General features: G+C 45.5%; 1 protein-coding gene and 31 non-coding genes across 32 annotated transcripts; 31 read left to right on the top strand and 1 right to left on the bottom strand.

Moving 5' to 3' along the window:
- The first annotated feature begins 38 nt into the window (after nt 1-38).
- trnal-caa (transfer RNA leucine (anticodon CAA)) lies at nt 39-149 on the top strand. Its single transcript has 2 exons — nt 39-76; nt 104-149. It is a non-coding gene; the product is annotated as a tRNA-Leu (tRNA).
- A 99-nt stretch (nt 150-248) lies between these two features.
- trnal-uaa (transfer RNA leucine (anticodon UAA)) lies at nt 249-359 on the top strand. The gene is made up of 2 exons: nt 249-286; nt 314-359. It is a non-coding gene; the product is annotated as a tRNA-Leu (tRNA).
- A 99-nt stretch (nt 360-458) lies between these two features.
- On the top strand, nt 459-569 carry trnal-caa (transfer RNA leucine (anticodon CAA)). Its single transcript has 2 exons — nt 459-496; nt 524-569. It is a non-coding gene; the product is annotated as a tRNA-Leu (tRNA).
- A 99-nt stretch (nt 570-668) lies between these two features.
- On the top strand, nt 669-779 carry trnal-caa (transfer RNA leucine (anticodon CAA)). Its single transcript has 2 exons — nt 669-706; nt 734-779. It is a non-coding gene; the product is annotated as a tRNA-Leu (tRNA).
- A 99-nt stretch (nt 780-878) lies between these two features.
- Nucleotides 879-989, top strand: trnal-caa (transfer RNA leucine (anticodon CAA)). Its single transcript has 2 exons — nt 879-916; nt 944-989. It is a non-coding gene; the product is annotated as a tRNA-Leu (tRNA).
- A 99-nt stretch (nt 990-1,088) lies between these two features.
- Nucleotides 1,089-1,199, top strand: trnal-caa (transfer RNA leucine (anticodon CAA)). Its single transcript has 2 exons — nt 1,089-1,126; nt 1,154-1,199. It is a non-coding gene; the product is annotated as a tRNA-Leu (tRNA).
- Nucleotides 1,200-1,298: 99 nt separating this feature from the next.
- On the top strand, nt 1,299-1,409 carry trnal-uaa (transfer RNA leucine (anticodon UAA)). The gene is made up of 2 exons: nt 1,299-1,336; nt 1,364-1,409. It is a non-coding gene; the product is annotated as a tRNA-Leu (tRNA).
- A 99-nt stretch (nt 1,410-1,508) lies between these two features.
- On the top strand, nt 1,509-1,619 carry trnal-caa (transfer RNA leucine (anticodon CAA)). The gene is made up of 2 exons: nt 1,509-1,546; nt 1,574-1,619. It is a non-coding gene; the product is annotated as a tRNA-Leu (tRNA).
- Nucleotides 1,620-1,718: 99 nt separating this feature from the next.
- Nucleotides 1,719-1,829, top strand: trnal-caa (transfer RNA leucine (anticodon CAA)). Its single transcript has 2 exons — nt 1,719-1,756; nt 1,784-1,829. It is a non-coding gene; the product is annotated as a tRNA-Leu (tRNA).
- A 99-nt stretch (nt 1,830-1,928) lies between these two features.
- Nucleotides 1,929-2,039, top strand: trnal-uaa (transfer RNA leucine (anticodon UAA)). The gene is made up of 2 exons: nt 1,929-1,966; nt 1,994-2,039. It is a non-coding gene; the product is annotated as a tRNA-Leu (tRNA).
- Nucleotides 2,040-2,138: 99 nt separating this feature from the next.
- On the top strand, nt 2,139-2,249 carry trnal-caa (transfer RNA leucine (anticodon CAA)). The gene is made up of 2 exons: nt 2,139-2,176; nt 2,204-2,249. It is a non-coding gene; the product is annotated as a tRNA-Leu (tRNA).
- Nucleotides 2,250-7,199: 4,950 nt separating this feature from the next.
- Nucleotides 7,200-7,310, top strand: trnal-caa (transfer RNA leucine (anticodon CAA)). The gene is made up of 2 exons: nt 7,200-7,237; nt 7,265-7,310. It is a non-coding gene; the product is annotated as a tRNA-Leu (tRNA).
- Nucleotides 7,311-7,409: 99 nt separating this feature from the next.
- Nucleotides 7,410-7,520, top strand: trnal-caa (transfer RNA leucine (anticodon CAA)). The gene is made up of 2 exons: nt 7,410-7,447; nt 7,475-7,520. It is a non-coding gene; the product is annotated as a tRNA-Leu (tRNA).
- Nucleotides 7,521-7,619: 99 nt separating this feature from the next.
- Nucleotides 7,620-7,730, top strand: trnal-uaa (transfer RNA leucine (anticodon UAA)). Its single transcript has 2 exons — nt 7,620-7,657; nt 7,685-7,730. It is a non-coding gene; the product is annotated as a tRNA-Leu (tRNA).
- Nucleotides 7,731-7,829: 99 nt separating this feature from the next.
- trnal-caa (transfer RNA leucine (anticodon CAA)) lies at nt 7,830-7,940 on the top strand. The gene is made up of 2 exons: nt 7,830-7,867; nt 7,895-7,940. It is a non-coding gene; the product is annotated as a tRNA-Leu (tRNA).
- A 99-nt stretch (nt 7,941-8,039) lies between these two features.
- trnal-uaa (transfer RNA leucine (anticodon UAA)) lies at nt 8,040-8,150 on the top strand. The gene is made up of 2 exons: nt 8,040-8,077; nt 8,105-8,150. It is a non-coding gene; the product is annotated as a tRNA-Leu (tRNA).
- Nucleotides 8,151-8,249: 99 nt separating this feature from the next.
- trnal-caa (transfer RNA leucine (anticodon CAA)) lies at nt 8,250-8,360 on the top strand. Its single transcript has 2 exons — nt 8,250-8,287; nt 8,315-8,360. It is a non-coding gene; the product is annotated as a tRNA-Leu (tRNA).
- Nucleotides 8,361-8,459: 99 nt separating this feature from the next.
- Nucleotides 8,460-8,570, top strand: trnal-caa (transfer RNA leucine (anticodon CAA)). Its single transcript has 2 exons — nt 8,460-8,497; nt 8,525-8,570. It is a non-coding gene; the product is annotated as a tRNA-Leu (tRNA).
- A 99-nt stretch (nt 8,571-8,669) lies between these two features.
- Nucleotides 8,670-8,780, top strand: trnal-caa (transfer RNA leucine (anticodon CAA)). The gene is made up of 2 exons: nt 8,670-8,707; nt 8,735-8,780. It is a non-coding gene; the product is annotated as a tRNA-Leu (tRNA).
- Nucleotides 8,781-8,879: 99 nt separating this feature from the next.
- trnal-caa (transfer RNA leucine (anticodon CAA)) lies at nt 8,880-8,991 on the top strand. Its single transcript has 2 exons — nt 8,880-8,918; nt 8,946-8,991. It is a non-coding gene; the product is annotated as a tRNA-Leu (tRNA).
- A 99-nt stretch (nt 8,992-9,090) lies between these two features.
- trnal-uaa (transfer RNA leucine (anticodon UAA)) lies at nt 9,091-9,201 on the top strand. Its single transcript has 2 exons — nt 9,091-9,128; nt 9,156-9,201. It is a non-coding gene; the product is annotated as a tRNA-Leu (tRNA).
- Nucleotides 9,202-9,300: 99 nt separating this feature from the next.
- Nucleotides 9,301-9,411, top strand: trnal-caa (transfer RNA leucine (anticodon CAA)). The gene is made up of 2 exons: nt 9,301-9,338; nt 9,366-9,411. It is a non-coding gene; the product is annotated as a tRNA-Leu (tRNA).
- A 99-nt stretch (nt 9,412-9,510) lies between these two features.
- Nucleotides 9,511-9,621, top strand: trnal-caa (transfer RNA leucine (anticodon CAA)). Its single transcript has 2 exons — nt 9,511-9,548; nt 9,576-9,621. It is a non-coding gene; the product is annotated as a tRNA-Leu (tRNA).
- A 99-nt stretch (nt 9,622-9,720) lies between these two features.
- trnal-caa (transfer RNA leucine (anticodon CAA)) lies at nt 9,721-9,831 on the top strand. The gene is made up of 2 exons: nt 9,721-9,758; nt 9,786-9,831. It is a non-coding gene; the product is annotated as a tRNA-Leu (tRNA).
- A 99-nt stretch (nt 9,832-9,930) lies between these two features.
- Nucleotides 9,931-10,042, top strand: trnal-caa (transfer RNA leucine (anticodon CAA)). Its single transcript has 2 exons — nt 9,931-9,969; nt 9,997-10,042. It is a non-coding gene; the product is annotated as a tRNA-Leu (tRNA).
- Nucleotides 10,043-10,141: 99 nt separating this feature from the next.
- On the top strand, nt 10,142-10,252 carry trnal-caa (transfer RNA leucine (anticodon CAA)). Its single transcript has 2 exons — nt 10,142-10,179; nt 10,207-10,252. It is a non-coding gene; the product is annotated as a tRNA-Leu (tRNA).
- A 99-nt stretch (nt 10,253-10,351) lies between these two features.
- On the top strand, nt 10,352-10,462 carry trnal-caa (transfer RNA leucine (anticodon CAA)). Its single transcript has 2 exons — nt 10,352-10,389; nt 10,417-10,462. It is a non-coding gene; the product is annotated as a tRNA-Leu (tRNA).
- Nucleotides 10,463-10,561: 99 nt separating this feature from the next.
- Nucleotides 10,562-10,672, top strand: trnal-caa (transfer RNA leucine (anticodon CAA)). The gene is made up of 2 exons: nt 10,562-10,599; nt 10,627-10,672. It is a non-coding gene; the product is annotated as a tRNA-Leu (tRNA).
- A 99-nt stretch (nt 10,673-10,771) lies between these two features.
- Nucleotides 10,772-10,882, top strand: trnal-uaa (transfer RNA leucine (anticodon UAA)). The gene is made up of 2 exons: nt 10,772-10,809; nt 10,837-10,882. It is a non-coding gene; the product is annotated as a tRNA-Leu (tRNA).
- Nucleotides 10,883-10,981: 99 nt separating this feature from the next.
- Nucleotides 10,982-11,092, top strand: trnal-caa (transfer RNA leucine (anticodon CAA)). Its single transcript has 2 exons — nt 10,982-11,019; nt 11,047-11,092. It is a non-coding gene; the product is annotated as a tRNA-Leu (tRNA).
- A 154-nt stretch (nt 11,093-11,246) lies between these two features.
- trnal-caa (transfer RNA leucine (anticodon CAA)) lies at nt 11,247-11,347 on the top strand. Its single transcript has 2 exons — nt 11,247-11,284; nt 11,313-11,347. It is a non-coding gene; the product is annotated as a tRNA-Leu (tRNA).
- A 257-nt stretch (nt 11,348-11,604) lies between these two features.
- lsm8 (LSM8 homolog, U6 small nuclear RNA associated) lies at nt 11,605-15,000 on the bottom strand. The gene is made up of 4 exons (XM_078100790.1): nt 14,515-15,000; nt 14,211-14,251; nt 12,224-12,351; nt 11,605-11,849 (listed from the first exon to the last, which is right to left on the bottom strand). The coding sequence occupies exons 1-4, from the start codon at nt 14,543-14,545 to the stop codon at nt 11,759-11,761; spliced, it is 291 nt and encodes a 96-aa protein (XP_077956916.1). The 5' UTR covers nt 14,546-15,000; the 3' UTR covers nt 11,605-11,758.
- Between the last annotated feature and the right edge of the window lie 130 nt (nt 15,001-15,130).

The raw sequence follows: 15,130 nt of genomic DNA, 5'->3' as shown, positions 1-15,130 counted from the left end.
AAGGTGGCAGAAAACGTTTGTCTTTCCTTTATTTGTGTGTCAGGATGGCCGACTGGTCTAAGGCGCCAGACTCAAGGTTTGACTCCTTCTTCAGGAAAGAGGCTTCTGGTCTCCAATTGGAGGCGTGGGTTCGAACCCCACTTCTGACATGTCTATACCGTTTTATAGTCCACTTTGGACACTCATTTATTTTGACTCGCTAACTTTTTCAAGGTGGCAGAAAACGTTTGTCTTTCCTTTGTTTGTGTGTCAGGATGGCCGAGTGGTCTAAGGCGCCAGACTTAAGGTTCGGCTCTGTATGCAGTAAAGAGCCTTCTGGTCTCCAATTGGAGGCGTGGGTTCGAACCCCACTTCTGACATGTCTTTACCGTTTTATAGTCCACTTTGGACACTAATTTATTTTGACTCGCTAACTTTTTCAAGGTGGCAGAAAACGTTTGTCTTTCCTTTATTTGTGTGTCAGGATGGCCGAGTGGTCTAAGGCGCCAGACTCAAGGTTTGACTCCTTCTTCAGTAAAGAGGCTTCTGGTCTCCAATTGGAGGCGTGGGTTCGAACCCCACTTCTGACATGTCTTTACCGTTTTATAGTCCACTTTGGACACTAATTTATTTTGACTCGCTAACTTATTCAAGGTGGCAGAAAACGTTTGTCTTTGCTTTATTTGTGTGTCAGGATGGCCGAGTGGTCTAAGGCGCCAGACTCAAGGTTTGACTCCTTCTTCAGGAAAGAGGCTTCTGGTCTCCAATTGGAGGCGTGGGTTCGAACCCCACTTCTGACATGTCTATACCGTTTTATAGTCCACTTTGGACACTAATTTATTTTGACTCGCTAACTTTTTCAAGGTGGCAGAAAACGTTTGTCTTTGCTTTATTTGTGTGTCAGGATGGCCGAGTGGTCTAAGGCGCCAGACTCAAGGTTTGACTCCTTCTTCAGGAAAGAGGCTTCTGGTCTCCAATTGGAGGTGTGGGTTCGAACCCCACTTCTGACATGTCTATACCATTTTATAGTCCACTTTGGACACTCATTTATTTTGACTCGCTAACTTTTTCAAGGTGGCAGAAAACGTTTGTCTTTGCTTTATTTGTGTGTCAGGATGGCCGAGTGGTCTAAGGTGCCAGACTCAAGGTTTGACTCCTTCTTCAGTAAAGAGGCTTCTGGTCTCCAATTGGAGGCGTGGGTTCGAACCCCACTTCTGACATGTCTTTACCGTTTTATAGTCCACTTTGGACACTAATTTATTTTGACTCGCTAACTTTTTCAAGGTGGCAGAAAACGTTTGTCTTTACTTTATTTGTGTGTCAGGATGGCCGAGTGGTCTAAGGCGCCAGACTTAAGGTTCGGCTCTGTATGCAGTAAAGAGACTTCTGGTCTCCAATTGGAGTCGTGGGTTCGAACCCCACTCCTGACATATCTTTACCGTTTTATAATCCACTTTAGACACTAAATTATTTTGACTCGCTAACTTTTTCAAGGTAGCAGAAAACGTTTGTCTTTGCTTTATTTGTGTGTCAGGATGGCCGAGTGGTCCAAGGCGCCAGACTCAAGGTTTGACTCCTTCTTCAGGAAAGAGGCTTCTGGTCTCCAATTGGAGGCGTGGTTTCGAACCCCACTTCTGACATGTCTTTACCGTTTTATAATCCACTTTGGACACTAATTTATTTTGACTCGCTAACTTTTTCAAGGTGGCATAAAACGTTTGTCTTTGCTTTATTTGTGTGTCAGGATGGCCGAGTGGTCTAAGGCGCCAGACTCAAGGTTTGACTCCTTCTTCAGGAAAGAGGCTTCTGGTCTCCAATTGGAGGCGTGGGTTCGAACCCCACTTCTGACATGTCTATACCGTTTTATAGTCCACTTTGGACACTAATTTATTTTGACTCGCTAACTTTTTCAAGGTGGCAGAAAACGTTTGTCTTTTCTTTATTTGTGTGTCAGGATGGCCGAGTGGTCTAAGGCGCCAGACTTAAGGTTCGGCTCTGTATGCAGTAAAGAGACTTCTGGTCTCCAATTGGAGTCGTGGGTTCGAACCCCACTTCTGACATGTCTATACCGTTTTATAGTCCACTTTGGACACTAAATTGTTTTGACTCGCTAACTTTTTCAAGGTGGCAGAAAACGTTTGTCTTTCCTTTATTTGTGTGTCAGGATGGCCGAGTGGTCTAAGGCGCCAGACTCAAGGTTTGACTCCTTCTTCAGGAAAGAGGCTTCTGGTCTCCAATTGGAGGCGTGGGTTCGAACCCCACTTCTGACACGTTGTTAAGAGTGTATGAATGCATGTACCTGTAACTGTTTCCTGGGTCGTGATATCAAGAGCACCATTCCCATATAAGGGCAGTGTTCCCTCCCCTTCCCTGTGTGTACCCGTCACTCCCGTGAGCGGGCAGTTGAGCATGTTCTGCTTACATTAAAGAATGCCACGAGTCGGATGGCTAAAGAGATAAACGCCTGGACGTCCGTTCATTCTCCGGAAATCATTGTTCCGCCGCGCAGGTAGGCCGAATAAATAAGCCTACCTGTCAACAGGTTATGGGCCCAGGAACCGGGAATGATTCCAAAGTTTGACGGACTTGCGCGTCGATGGCTAGCATGACCGCGCTAGCATACAGAAGTATCCAAAAGAGCTAGTTTAGCATCGGGAGAACCGGGAAGCTAAAGCTAGGCTAAATAAACGGGAGCTAAACCGAACTACAAACAGCCATGGCAAACCGAAGCAAGAGCCAGTGGCCCACTTTTGACGGGAGGGCAGAAGAGTATGAGCTCTGGGAAGAGAGGATGCTGTGCTGCATGCACGGGGTGGGGCTGAAGCAGACAATCCTGACAGAGCCCGCTGAACCACTGTCGGAGGAAGACAGGGCTAAAGACGATAAGCTGAATGCGGACGCCTACTGTGCATTGGCGCCGCTGCTTGACAACACGAGCTTGGGGCTGATATTCAGAGACACAAAGGACAAGGGCCGAGAGAGTCTCAGAGTGTTAAAAGAACACTACATCGGAAAAGGTAGGCCCCGAATTGTTTCCCTGTACATAACAATGACAGCGCTGAAGAAAGCTGACAACGAGACCGTAACCAAATACATCATCAGAGCTGAGCAGATCATTACAGCACTCAGGAGCGCAGGCGAAGCACCGAGCGAGGGACTGATGATGGCGATGATCATGAGGGGATTACCGGAGAAGTACAAGCCGTTCACACTGATGGTGACGCATGGTTCAGCTGACATGACACTGGGAGAGTTCAAGGCAAAGCTAAGAAATTTTGAGGCTTCAGAAGACGCAGACCCAGTCCTAGAAGAGGCAGGAGAAAGGGTGCTGAGGGCGCAAGCGGCGCCGAGGAAAAAGACTGGACTAGTGGAGATGGTGTGTTGGCGGTGCGGAGAAAAGGGCCACAGAAGGGATGACTGCACAGAGAAAGTTTGGTGCAGTTTTTGCAGAAGCAGGGGGCACACCGACAAAGCGTGCACAAAGAAGGAGCGTGAGCGGGGCGCCCGGTGCGCATGTGTACAAGATGGCGGCGGTGGCCGTAGGCCCGGGTGTGAACCAGACGGCGACCGGGGAGCCGCGGGAGGAGAAGACCGCACCTTCAGGGCACAAACAGAAGATGCCAGTCTCTCAAGGAAAATGCTGCAGACCCAGAGAAGGGGAATGATCGTGGACACGGGCGCGTCGTCCCACATCATCAACGATAGAAGCAAGTTCAAAAGCTTTGACAGCACCTTCAGGCCGGAGAGACACAGTATGGAGCTCGCAGATGGGAAGCGTACTGTCGGTGTGGTGAAAGGCAGGGGAGACGCACAGGTATGTCTCATAAGCAGTGGGGGGCACCGGTGTACAGTGACATTAAAGAACGCTCTCTACATTCCCTCGTACCCTCAAGAACTCTTCTCAGTGAAGTCTGCTACCGCCCACGGTGCCAAAGTGTTTTTCGATGAAGGAAAAGACGTTCTAGAGTCAACGGATGGCACAAGGTTTGAAATCTATGTATGTAAGAGAATGTACTACCTGCAAACCGAGTGTGATCTAGATCATGTGTGTCACGTCAGCTATGATATTCAGACATGGCATGAGGTAATGGGTCACTGTAATTACGACGATATCTTGAAATTGCAGGACGTGACAGAGGGCATGCACATTAAAGGTCCAAAGCGCAGGCCTGATAAAGAATGTGCAGTATGCATAGAGGGGAAGTTCACGCAGACGAGAAACAGAGACCCGACTAACAGAGCAAAGACGCCGCTTGAGCTGGTGAACACAGACCTAACCGGCCCAATTAACAATGAGTCCATAGATGGTTTTAAATACATGCAGTCTTTCACAGACGTGTGTACGGGGGCAGTGCTGGTCTATTTTCTGAAAGCAAAAAGCGATGCAGTTCAGGCTACAGAGAAGTACCTGGCAGATGTGGCGCCTTACGGCACTGTGAAGTGCATCAGATCAGATAACGGGACTGAATTTACTAACCGAGAGTTTCAGACACTACTGAGAAAGAACAAAATCAGGCACGAGACTTCCTGTCCTTACTCTCCGCACCAGAACGGGACAGCTGAAAGGGAAGGGCGAACTCTTTTCGAGATGGCCAGATGTAAGCTCATTGACAGTGGCTTACCTAAGAGCCTTTGGCACTATGCCATCCAGGAAGCAGCCTATACCAGGAACCGGTGTTTCAACAAGCACACAGGCACTACCCCATACACAGCACTGACAGGTAAAAAGTGCAATTTAGCCGATATGCATAAATTCGGGTCCGAGTGTTATGCCTACCAGCAAGACAGAGGCAAACTAGATTCTAGGTGTGACAGAGGATTCTTTGTAGGGCACGACAAGGGCAGTCCCGCCTACCTAGTTTACTACCCGGGCAAAGGAAAAGTACAGAAGCACAGGCTGGTAAAGTTTGTCACCAAGACAACCTGTGAAAATGAGACTCAGACTCAGGAGCTAGGACTGGATCCCAAAGGGGGTTGTGATAAGGGAGTAGAGACTTCACAGCCTAGCGTACCGAACACCGATGTATTGACTGACCGTCCACAATCCGCATCAGAGGACGACTGCGAGAAGCATCCTAGGGAGACGCCACACGACAGTGGGAGATACCCTACCAGAGAGCGTAAAGCCCCGGGGTATCTAAGAGATTATTCTCTGGAAGATGCTGATGACGACAGTACGCTAACTAGTGTAGATTATTGCTACCGAGCAGTTTGTGGTGTGCCTCTGACCTTTAAAGAGGCCATGACATCAACTGAGTCAGGAAAGTGGAAGAAAGCAATGGACGAGGAGATGGGGTCCCTAGAAGACAACCAAACCTTTACCCTGACTAAGCTACCAGAGGGCAGGAAGACAGTGGGAGGAAAATGGGTATATTCGATTAAGGGAGACATTGACGGAAACGACCAGTACAAAGCTAGGTTTGTAGCGAAAGGATACAGCCAGAGAGCAGGGATAGATTATGGCGAGACATTCTCACCGACAGCAAATCTGACAAGTATTCGTGTAGTGATGCAGAAGGCAGCCCAAGACGATTTGATTCTGCATCAAATGGATGTGAAAACCGCTTACCTACATGCCCCTATTGATCGAGACATCTACATGGAACAACCTGAAGGTTACAAAAAGGAGGGAGATGAGCTGGTGTGTAAACTAGAGAAGTCAATCTACGGCCTGAAGCAGTCGGGGCGAAATTGGAATGAGATGCTCCACACCTGCCTAGTAGATGACAACTTTATTCAGAACCCGACAGACCACTGTGTTTACACAAAAGAGTCTACAGAGACAGGGAAGGTAATAGTGGTCATTTGGGTGGATGATCTGATCATCGCAGCCAGCAACACCCAGAGTTTGGAGAGGGTGAAAAACATGCTTTCTAACAGATTTAAGATGAAGGACCTAGGCAGGTTGAAGTATTTTCTGGGCATGGACTTCATCCAGTCTGACGGCTGGGTAAAAGTGTCACAAAGGAGGTTTGTTGAAAAACTACTGGAACGTTTCGACATGCAGGAGTGTAGGGTTAGAGAAACCCCATGTGAACCAAAGCTAGAATACTCTGAAGGTGCGCCTAAAATCTCTGATGTGAAGAAGTACAGGGAGGCTGTCGGCAGCCTCATTTACCTGACAACCTGTACACGCCCAGACATATGTTTCGTAGTGAACAAGTTATCACAACATTTTGCTGACCCTACAGATGAGCATTGGGTCACGGTGAAACATGTTTTGCGGTACCTCAGAGGTACTGCAGACAAACAGCTCTGTTTCACAAAAAGCCAAGGAAGCCTAGGCATACAAGCATATAGCGACGCAGACTGGGCTGCGGATGTTAGTGACAGACGCAGTACCACCGGGTATTGTGCGAGTATGAGTAAAGGTAGTTCATTAGTATCTTGGAAAACCAAGAAGCAACCCACAGTAGCACTCTCCACATGCGAAGCCGAGTACATGGCTCTAGCTCTGACAATACAGGAGTGTATTCACTTGGAGCAACTACTGGGAGGGATGGATTCCTATGTGTATGAGAAAACGGTTGTCTACGAGGATAACCAGGGAACAATTGCGCTTGTTAGGAACCCGGTGTGCAGACAACGGTTTAAGCATGTGGACATAAAATATCACTTCATCAGGTCTACCATAAGGGAAGACAAGATGTCCCTTGTTTACTGTCCCACCGACAACATGGTCGCAGACGTTATGACAAAGCCTGCCTCCAAACTTAAGTTAAAGAAATTCGGGGAAATCATGTTTGGTGTATAAAATGTTGATATTTGACTATGCCATGTTTTTGTTCTGTTTTTTTGTTTATTTGGTCATGTAAGTTTTGCACAGTATACATGTCATTCATAAGTGGGAGTGTTAAGAGTGTATGAATGCATGTACCTGTAACTGTTTCCTGGGTCGTGATATCAAGAGCACCATTCCCATATAAGGGCAGTGTTCCCTCCCCTTCCCTGTGTGTACCCGTCACTCCCGTGAGCGGGCAGTTGAGCATGTTCTGCTTACATTAAAGAATGCCACGAGTCGGATGGCTAAAGAGATAAACGCCTGGACGTCCGTTCATTCTCCGGAAATCATTGTTCCGCCGCGCAGGTAGGCCGAATAAATAAGCCTACCTGTCAACACATGTCTATACCGTTTTATAGTCCACTTTGGACACTCATTTATTTTGACTCGGTAACTTTTTCAAGGTGGCAGAAAACGTTTGTCTTTGCTTTATTTGTGTGTCAGGATGGCCGAGTGGTCTAAGGCGCCAGACTCAAGGTTTGACTCCTTCTTCAGGAAAGAGGCTTCTGGTCTCCAATTGGAGGCGTGGGTTCGAACCCCACTTCTGACATGTCTATACCGTTTTATAGTCCACTTTGGACACTCATTTATTTTGACTCGCTAACTTTTTCAAGGTGGCAGAAAACGTTTGTCTTTGCTTTATTTGTGTGTCAGGATGGCCGAGTGGTCTAAGGCGCCAGACTCAAGGTTTGACTCCTTCTTCAGTAAAGAGGCTTCTGGTCTCCAATTGGAGGCGTGGGTTCGAACCCCACTTCTGACATGTCTTTACCGTTTTATAGTCCACTTTGGACACTAATTTATTTTGACTCGCTAACTTTTTCAAGGTGGCAGAAAACGTTTGTCTTTTCTTTATTTGTGTGTCAGGATGGCCGAGTGGTCTACGGCGCCAGACCTAAGGTTCGGCTCTGTATGCAGTAAAGAGGCTTCTGGTCTCCAATTGGAGGCGTGGGTTCGAACCCCACTTCTGACATGTCTTTACCGTTTTATAGTCCACTTTGGACACTGATTTATTTTGACTCGCTAACTTTTTCAAGGTGGCAGAAAACGTTTGTCTTTGCTTTATTTGTGTGTCAGGATGGCCGAGTGGTCTAAGGCGCCAGACTCAAGGTTTGACTCCTTCTTCAGGAAAGAGGCTTCTGGTCTCCAATTGGAGGCGTGGGTTCGAACCCCACTTCTGACATGTCTATACCGTTTTATAGTCCACTTTGGACACTAATTTATTTTGACTCGCTAACTTTTTCAAGGTGGCAGAAAACGTTTGTCTTTTCTTTATTTGTGTGTCAGGATGGCCGAGTGGTCTAAGGCGCCAGACTTAAGGTTCGGCTCTGTATGCAGTAAAGAGACTTCTGGTCTCCAATTGGAGTCGTGGGTTCGAACCCCACTTCTGACATGTCTATACCGTTTTATAGTCCACTTTGGACACTAAATTGTTTTGACTCGCTAACTTTTTCAAGGTGGCAGAAAACGTTTGTCTTTCCTTTATTTGTGTGTCAGGATGGCCGAGTGGTCTAAGGCGCCAGACTCAAGGTTTGACTCCTTCTTCAGGAAAGAGGCTTCTGGTCTCCAATTGGAGGCGTGGGTTCGAACCCCACTTCTGACATGTCTATACCGTTTTATAGTCCACTTTGGACACTAATTTATTTTGACTCGCTAACTTTTTCAAGGTGGCAGAAAACGTTTGTCTTTCCTTTATTTGTGTGTCAGGATGGCCGAGTGGTCTAAGGCGCCAGACTCAAGGTTTGACTCCTTTCTCAGGAAAGAGACTTCTGGTCTCCAATTGGAGTCGTGGGTTCGAACCCCACTTCTGACCTGTCTTTACTGTTTTATAATCCACTTTGGACACTAATTTATTTTGACTCGCTAACTTTTTCAAGGTGGCAGAAAACGTTTGTCTTTCCTTTGTTTGTGTGTCAGGATGGCCGAGTGGTCTAAGGCGCCAGACTCAAGGTTTGACTCCTTCTTCAGGAAAGAGGCTTCTGGTCTCCAATTGGAGGCGTGGGTTCGAACCCCACTTCTGACATTTCTTTACCGTTTTATAGTCCACTTTGGACACTAATTTATTTTGACTCGCTAACTTATTCAAGGTGGCAGAAAACGTTTGTCTTTGCTTTATTTGTGTGTCAGGATGGCCCGAGTGGTCTAAGGCGCCAGACTCAAGGTTTGACTCCTTCTTCAGGAAAGAGGCTTCTGGTCTCCAATTGGAGGAGTGGTTTCGAACCCCACTCCTGACATATCTTTACCGTTTTATAATCCACTTTAGACACTAAATTATTTTGACTCGCTAACTTTTTCAAGGTAGCAGAAAACGTTTGTCTTTTCTTTATTTGTGTGTCAGGATGGCCGAGTGGTCTAAGGCGCCAGACTTAAGGTTCGGCTCTGTATGCAGTAAAGAGACTTCTGGTCTCCAATTGGAGTCGTGGGTTCGAACCCCACTTCTGACATGTCTATACCGTTTTATAGTCCACTTTGGACACTAAATTGTTTTGACTCGCTAACTTTTTCAAGGTGGCAGAAAACGTTTGTCTTTCCTTTATTTGTGTGTCAGGATGGCCGAGTGGTCTAAGGCGCCAGACTCAAGGTTTGACTCCTTCTTCAGGAAAGAGGCTTCTGGTCTCCAATTGGAGGCGTGGGTTCGAACCCCACTTCTGACATGTCTATACCGTTTTATAGTCCACTTTGGACACTAATTTATTTTGACTCGCTAACTTTTTCAAGGTGGCAGAAAACGTTTGTCTTTCCTTTATTTGTGTGTCAGGATGGCCGAGTGGTCTAAGGCGCCAGACTCAAGGTTTGACTCCTTTCTCAGGAAAGAGACTTCTGGTCTCCAATTGGAGTCGTGGGTTCGAACCCCACTTCTGACCTGTCTTTACTGTTTTATAATCCACTTTGGACACTAATTTATTTTGACTCGCTAACTTTTTCAAGGTGGCAGAAAACGTTTGTCTTTCCTTTGTTTGTGTGTCAGGATGGCCGAGTGGTCTAAGGCGCCAGACTCAAGGTTTGACTCCTTCTTCAGGAAAGAGGCTTCTGGTCTCCAATTGGAGGCGTGGGTTCGAACCCCACTTCTGACATTTCTTTACCGTTTTATAGTCCACTTTGGACACTAATTTATTTTGACTCGCTAACTTATTCAAGGTGGCAGAAAACGTTTGTCTTTGCTTTATTTGTGTGTCAGGATGGCCCGAGTGGTCTAAGGCGCCAGACTCAAGGTTTGACTCCTTCTTCAGGAAAGAGGCTTCTGGTCTCCAATTGGAGGAGTGGTTTCGAACCCCACTCCTGACATATCTTTACCGTTTTATAATCCACTTTAGACACTAAATTATTTTGACTCGCTAACTTTTTCAAGGTAGCAGAAAACGTTTGTCTTTGCTTTATTTGTGTGTCAGGATGGCCGAGTGGTCCAAGGCGCCAGACTCAAGGTTTGACTCCTTCTTCAGGAAAGAGGCTTCTGGTCTCCAATTGGAGGCGTGGGTTCGAACCCCACTTCTGACATGTCTTTACCGTTTTATAATCCACTTTGGACACTAATTTATTTTGACTCGCTAACTTTTTCAAGGTGGCAGAAAACGTTTGTCTTTGCTTTATTTGTGTGTCAGGATGGCCGAGTGGTCTAAGGCGCATGGCTCAAGGTTTGACTCCTTCTTCAGGAAAGAGGCTTCTGGTCTCCAATTGGAGGCGTGGGTTCGAACCCCACTTCTGACATGTCTATACTGTTTTATAGTCCACTTTGGACACTCATTTATTTTGACTCGCTAACTTTTTCAAGGTGGCAGAAAACGTTTGTCTTTGCTTTATTTGTGTGTCAGGATGGCCGAGTGGTCTAAGGCGCCAGACTCAAGGTTTGACTCCTTCTTCATTAAAGAGGCTTCTGGTCTCCAATTGGAGGCGTGGGTTCGAACCCCACTTCTGACATGTCTTTACCGTTTTATAGTCCACTTTGGACACTAATTTATTTTGACTCGCTAACTTTTTCAAGGTGGCAGAAAACGTTTGTCTTTCCTTTATTTGTGTGTCAGGATGGCCGAGTGGTCTAAGGCGCTAGACTTAAGGTTCGGCTCTGTATGCAGTAAAGAGACTTCTGGTCTCCAATTGGAGTCGTGGGTTCGAACCCCACTTCTGACATGTCTATACCGTTTTATAGTCCACTTTGGACACTAAATTGTTTTGACTCGCTAACTTTTTCAAGGTGGCAGAAAACGTTTGTCTTTCCTTTGTTTGTGTGTCAGGATGACCGAGTGGTCTGAGGCGCCAGACTCAAGGTTTGACTCCTTCTTCAGGAAAGAGGCTTCTGGTCTCCAATTGGAGGCGTGGGTTCGAACCCCACTTCTGACATGTCATTATAGTCCACTTTGGACACTGATGCATTTTGACATGAAATGAAAAATTGACTTATTCCTACTTTTTTGCGGGGTTTTTTAACATGAAATACCATGATATTTTATGATTTCTCATATTTGTCATTTTTTTTTTGCCTGCACTGTTTTATGTCAGGATGGCCGAGTGGTCTAAGGCGCCAGACTCAAGGTTTGGCTCCTTGAGGCTCCCCGTCTCCAATTGGAGGCGTGGGTTCAAATCCCACTTCTGACATGTCATTATAGTCCACTTTGGACACTGACGCATTTTGACATGCTTTTCATTGACTTTATTCCTACTTTTTTGCGGGTTCTTTTTAACATGAAATACCATGATATTTTATGATTTCTCATTTTTGTCATCTTTTCTTTGAGTTGTTCGTAATATTTGTACTTTGACCTCCGCATGTGTTTCATCAACACATGAGATATTAATCGTCATTTAAACAAATTTCAACCTGACAAAAGAATGGACTCAAAGCGTAAAAAAAGTGAATCTAACAACAAAAAAATTTTTATTCATAAAAAAATACAAACAGAAAAATGAGTGGGTGAAGGAGTCTGTTAGGAGACACTGAGTCACGGCCTCATCTGTTGCTGTGACTACGGAGGGTGTGTGTAAGAGGGGAAGAGGAGGGGTCAGGGGTCAGTGGGCGACCGAGTTGAGCGGCTCGGCTCTGATGTTTCCTAAATCCAAAGTGGAGTCTGTCTCCTCGTCGATCTCTCCGATCACGGCCCTGAAACAATCACACTCACGGGTTTGATTCTATATTTAAAAAATGATTTACAAAGAAAATACAGATGATCTCATTTTTAGTTGTTGAAAATATTTTCTGGTTACTTTATATTATGGTCATTTGCATTAAAATTACAAAAAATTACATTTAGGATTTAAATTATATTTCTGGTTAAATGGTTGATCTGATATAAAACAAAGGAGTTTTATTTGTTAATGAACTGGTAGTGTTCAAATAATAATGTAAATAATGTTAAAAAGTAACATGTTAATGTTTGAATAATAATGTTATTGTACAAATACTTATGTTCTGTCTGACAGTGAAATGAAGCTGACATGGAGATATAAATGTTAGATGAGGTGACGGCGACTCACACGTTGTCTCCTCTGACGATGTAGAGTCCCAGCACCACCTGCTCCACCCCCTGACTGGAGCTGAACACTCGCTCGTGGCTCTCGTCCAGGATCAGGTTGATGGTTTGATCGAAACCCTTCAGAGTGCCCTGAACACACACAGACACACACACAGCTTTATAGCAACAGGACGCTGCTGGAGACGACCGTAAAAAGCTCCTTGACAGAATCTCTCTTTGGAACCACTGGATCAGAGTTAATAATGCGCACACATGTGTTTAAAACCCCGAAAAAGTGTGCAAAAAATGATTGCACATAAGGCAGTTCCACACCGACATGAGTCGAATAACCAAGAGGAAATCATCGGTGCAGCGAACACCTCTACTCACCACATTTATATTCCACTTTGGACACCGACTAACAAGCAGCTTCTCCCCGCAGGCCATCAGGCTCACGAACAGCTCGCTCACGAGTCCCAGTGTTTCCCACACACACTAATCTGTGGCAGCGCGCCACACATTGCGTTTTTTTAACGCTATTTAAATCACGCAGAGTATTCGTTCAGAGGGCAGCGCAGGTACTGATTCAGGCTCTTGTCGTCTCCTCCTGGACTACTGTAACTCTCTCCTGCAGGTCTCCTGCTACCACCATTCCACCTCTGCAGCTCATCCAGAATGCAGCAGCTCCACTGGTCTTTAACCTTCCTAAGTTCTCCCTCACTCCTCCACTCCTCCACTCTCTTCACTGGTACCGGTGGCTCATCCAGTTCTAAACATGGTGCTAAGGTACCGTGCTGTGAATGGATGGGGTCCAGCTTCCATCCAGGACCTGGTCCAACCCGACATCCCGACCCGCACTCTCCGCTCTGCATGTGATAAACTGCTTGTTCCTCCTCACTGAGAGCAAAACACTCCACTAGATCTCCACTCTTTGCTGTCCTGCTCCTAAATGGTGGAAGGAGGTCTCTGAAGACATCAGGACCACAGAGAGCCTTCACATCTTCAGACTAAAGACACACCTCTTCGGACTCTACCTCCACTAACACACTAACTAACTGGAGCACTTACATTGGACTTATAACGGTTCTTATCTACAGCAAGTTGTACATCGGCTGATTTGAGGAAATTGCACTTTCTTTTGTCTTGTTCTTCTGAGTTTGTTTCCTTATGGTTGAAATGTTCTTATTGTAAGTCGCTTTGGATAAAAGCGTCAGATAAATGACATGTGATGTGATGTAAATCTAAAAGTAGTATAGGGTGTGAAATGTGTACTACAGCTATGGGAGTTGTATATCGTGTGAATTGTGTATAGTTCTATCTAGTGATGTGTGTTTTAGTACGTTTGTCGTAGTAAACAACCCGGTTAGCTCCCACACATTGATGTTAGATCTGTGGGAAACGCTACGAGACCCCTCCCCACCCCACTGATAACAGCCCCCCCATCTCTCACACACACACACACACACACACACACACACACACACACACACACACACACACACACACACACACACACACACACACACACACACACACACACACACACACACACGGCTTCATGTCACCAATTCTTGTGCAATGTTGCCAAAAACGCATGGTGCACTTTGGCGTGTATATAATATATATATATTATATACACGCCACGCCAAAGTGCACCATGCGTTGTAATATATATATATATATATATATATATATATATATATATATATATATAATTAATTTTGACATCTGTAGTTCTGTGGAAGGAGGGCATGGTAAAATAATAATTTGATTGTGTAGACTGTAGAGTAACCTGTTAAACTGCACACATGACAATAAATAATTTTGATCTTGAATACAAATATTATATACATTAGAAACCTCCAATAGAATAATGTTTTACTGATCCACGAATACGTTAAAATGTAGTGGAGTACTCTAGTAAAGTGTTTTGAGTAATATTAACGTTAGTACTTCATCTCTTGTACATGTACTTAACTTAGTTACGGAGCAAAAGTATTTAAACTCACCACAATCATTCTGCCGTCTGACGTCACGATGGCCACAGTTCCTGTATCACACTCAGTTAAGGGAAGACACTTTTCAGGACAAAACGTCAATTAAATGATCATTATTATGAATGAAAAACAATAACTAACATTAATGATTAATATTAAAACAATCCCACGCGGTTAAATATAGGGAATTCGTAGCTGTATGTCAATAAACCACTAGAGAAAGGCTAGTTAGCTAGTTAGCATGTACGCTAAGCTAAGTAGCTCTCGTCCACTTGGACGGGGTGGTTAGCATGTTAGCACGCTTGCAGCAGGATACGGTTGATGTAGCTCTCCAGGGCGGTGGACATGATTCCTGACGGGGGTTATTTATCCAGGAGACACGTCGGTTAATGTTTCCCGTCGGTTAGCTGGAGGAACAAACGGCCCAGAGACGGCGGCGATGCTGCAGATCTAACTAATCCACTGCCGAGTCACAGAGCAGGCGGCAGCGCAGAGCGCCGAGCCGGCGACGTCACATCCGGTTCAACTTCGAACTGATATTAGCTTTACTTTTAATGGACATTACATTATTGTGATAATAATTATCTTAACCTATATTCACATACCTGTTGGAGAAAAGTTCCACTTTTGTTTTAACATTTCGTCTTACTCTTATGGAGGACTACAGCTTCCATGAAAATAAAATAAGAAATGAATGGAAAAGAACAAGGACAAACTCTCCCAGCTACACGTGCCCGACTCTAAAAAGATGGTAGCCGACCCCTCTCACCCCGGACATAAACTGTTTGTGCCCCTTCCATCTGGCAGGAGGCTGAGGTCCATCAGGACTAAGACCTCCCGCCACATGAACAGCTTCTTCCTGTCGGCTCATCAACAGAGCCGGTCCCCCACTGACTGACTCTGACTTTCACTTGTCACTTTCTGTTCGCTGG

Source organism: Gasterosteus aculeatus, chromosome 4, assembly GCF_964276395.1.
Source record: "Gasterosteus aculeatus chromosome 4, fGasAcu3.hap1.1, whole genome shotgun sequence".
Taxonomy (NCBI): Eukaryota; Metazoa; Chordata; class Actinopteri; order Perciformes; family Gasterosteidae; genus Gasterosteus; species Gasterosteus aculeatus.
The sequence above is the reverse complement of the archived record's forward strand: the minus strand, read 5'-3'. Positions and strand labels throughout refer to the sequence as shown.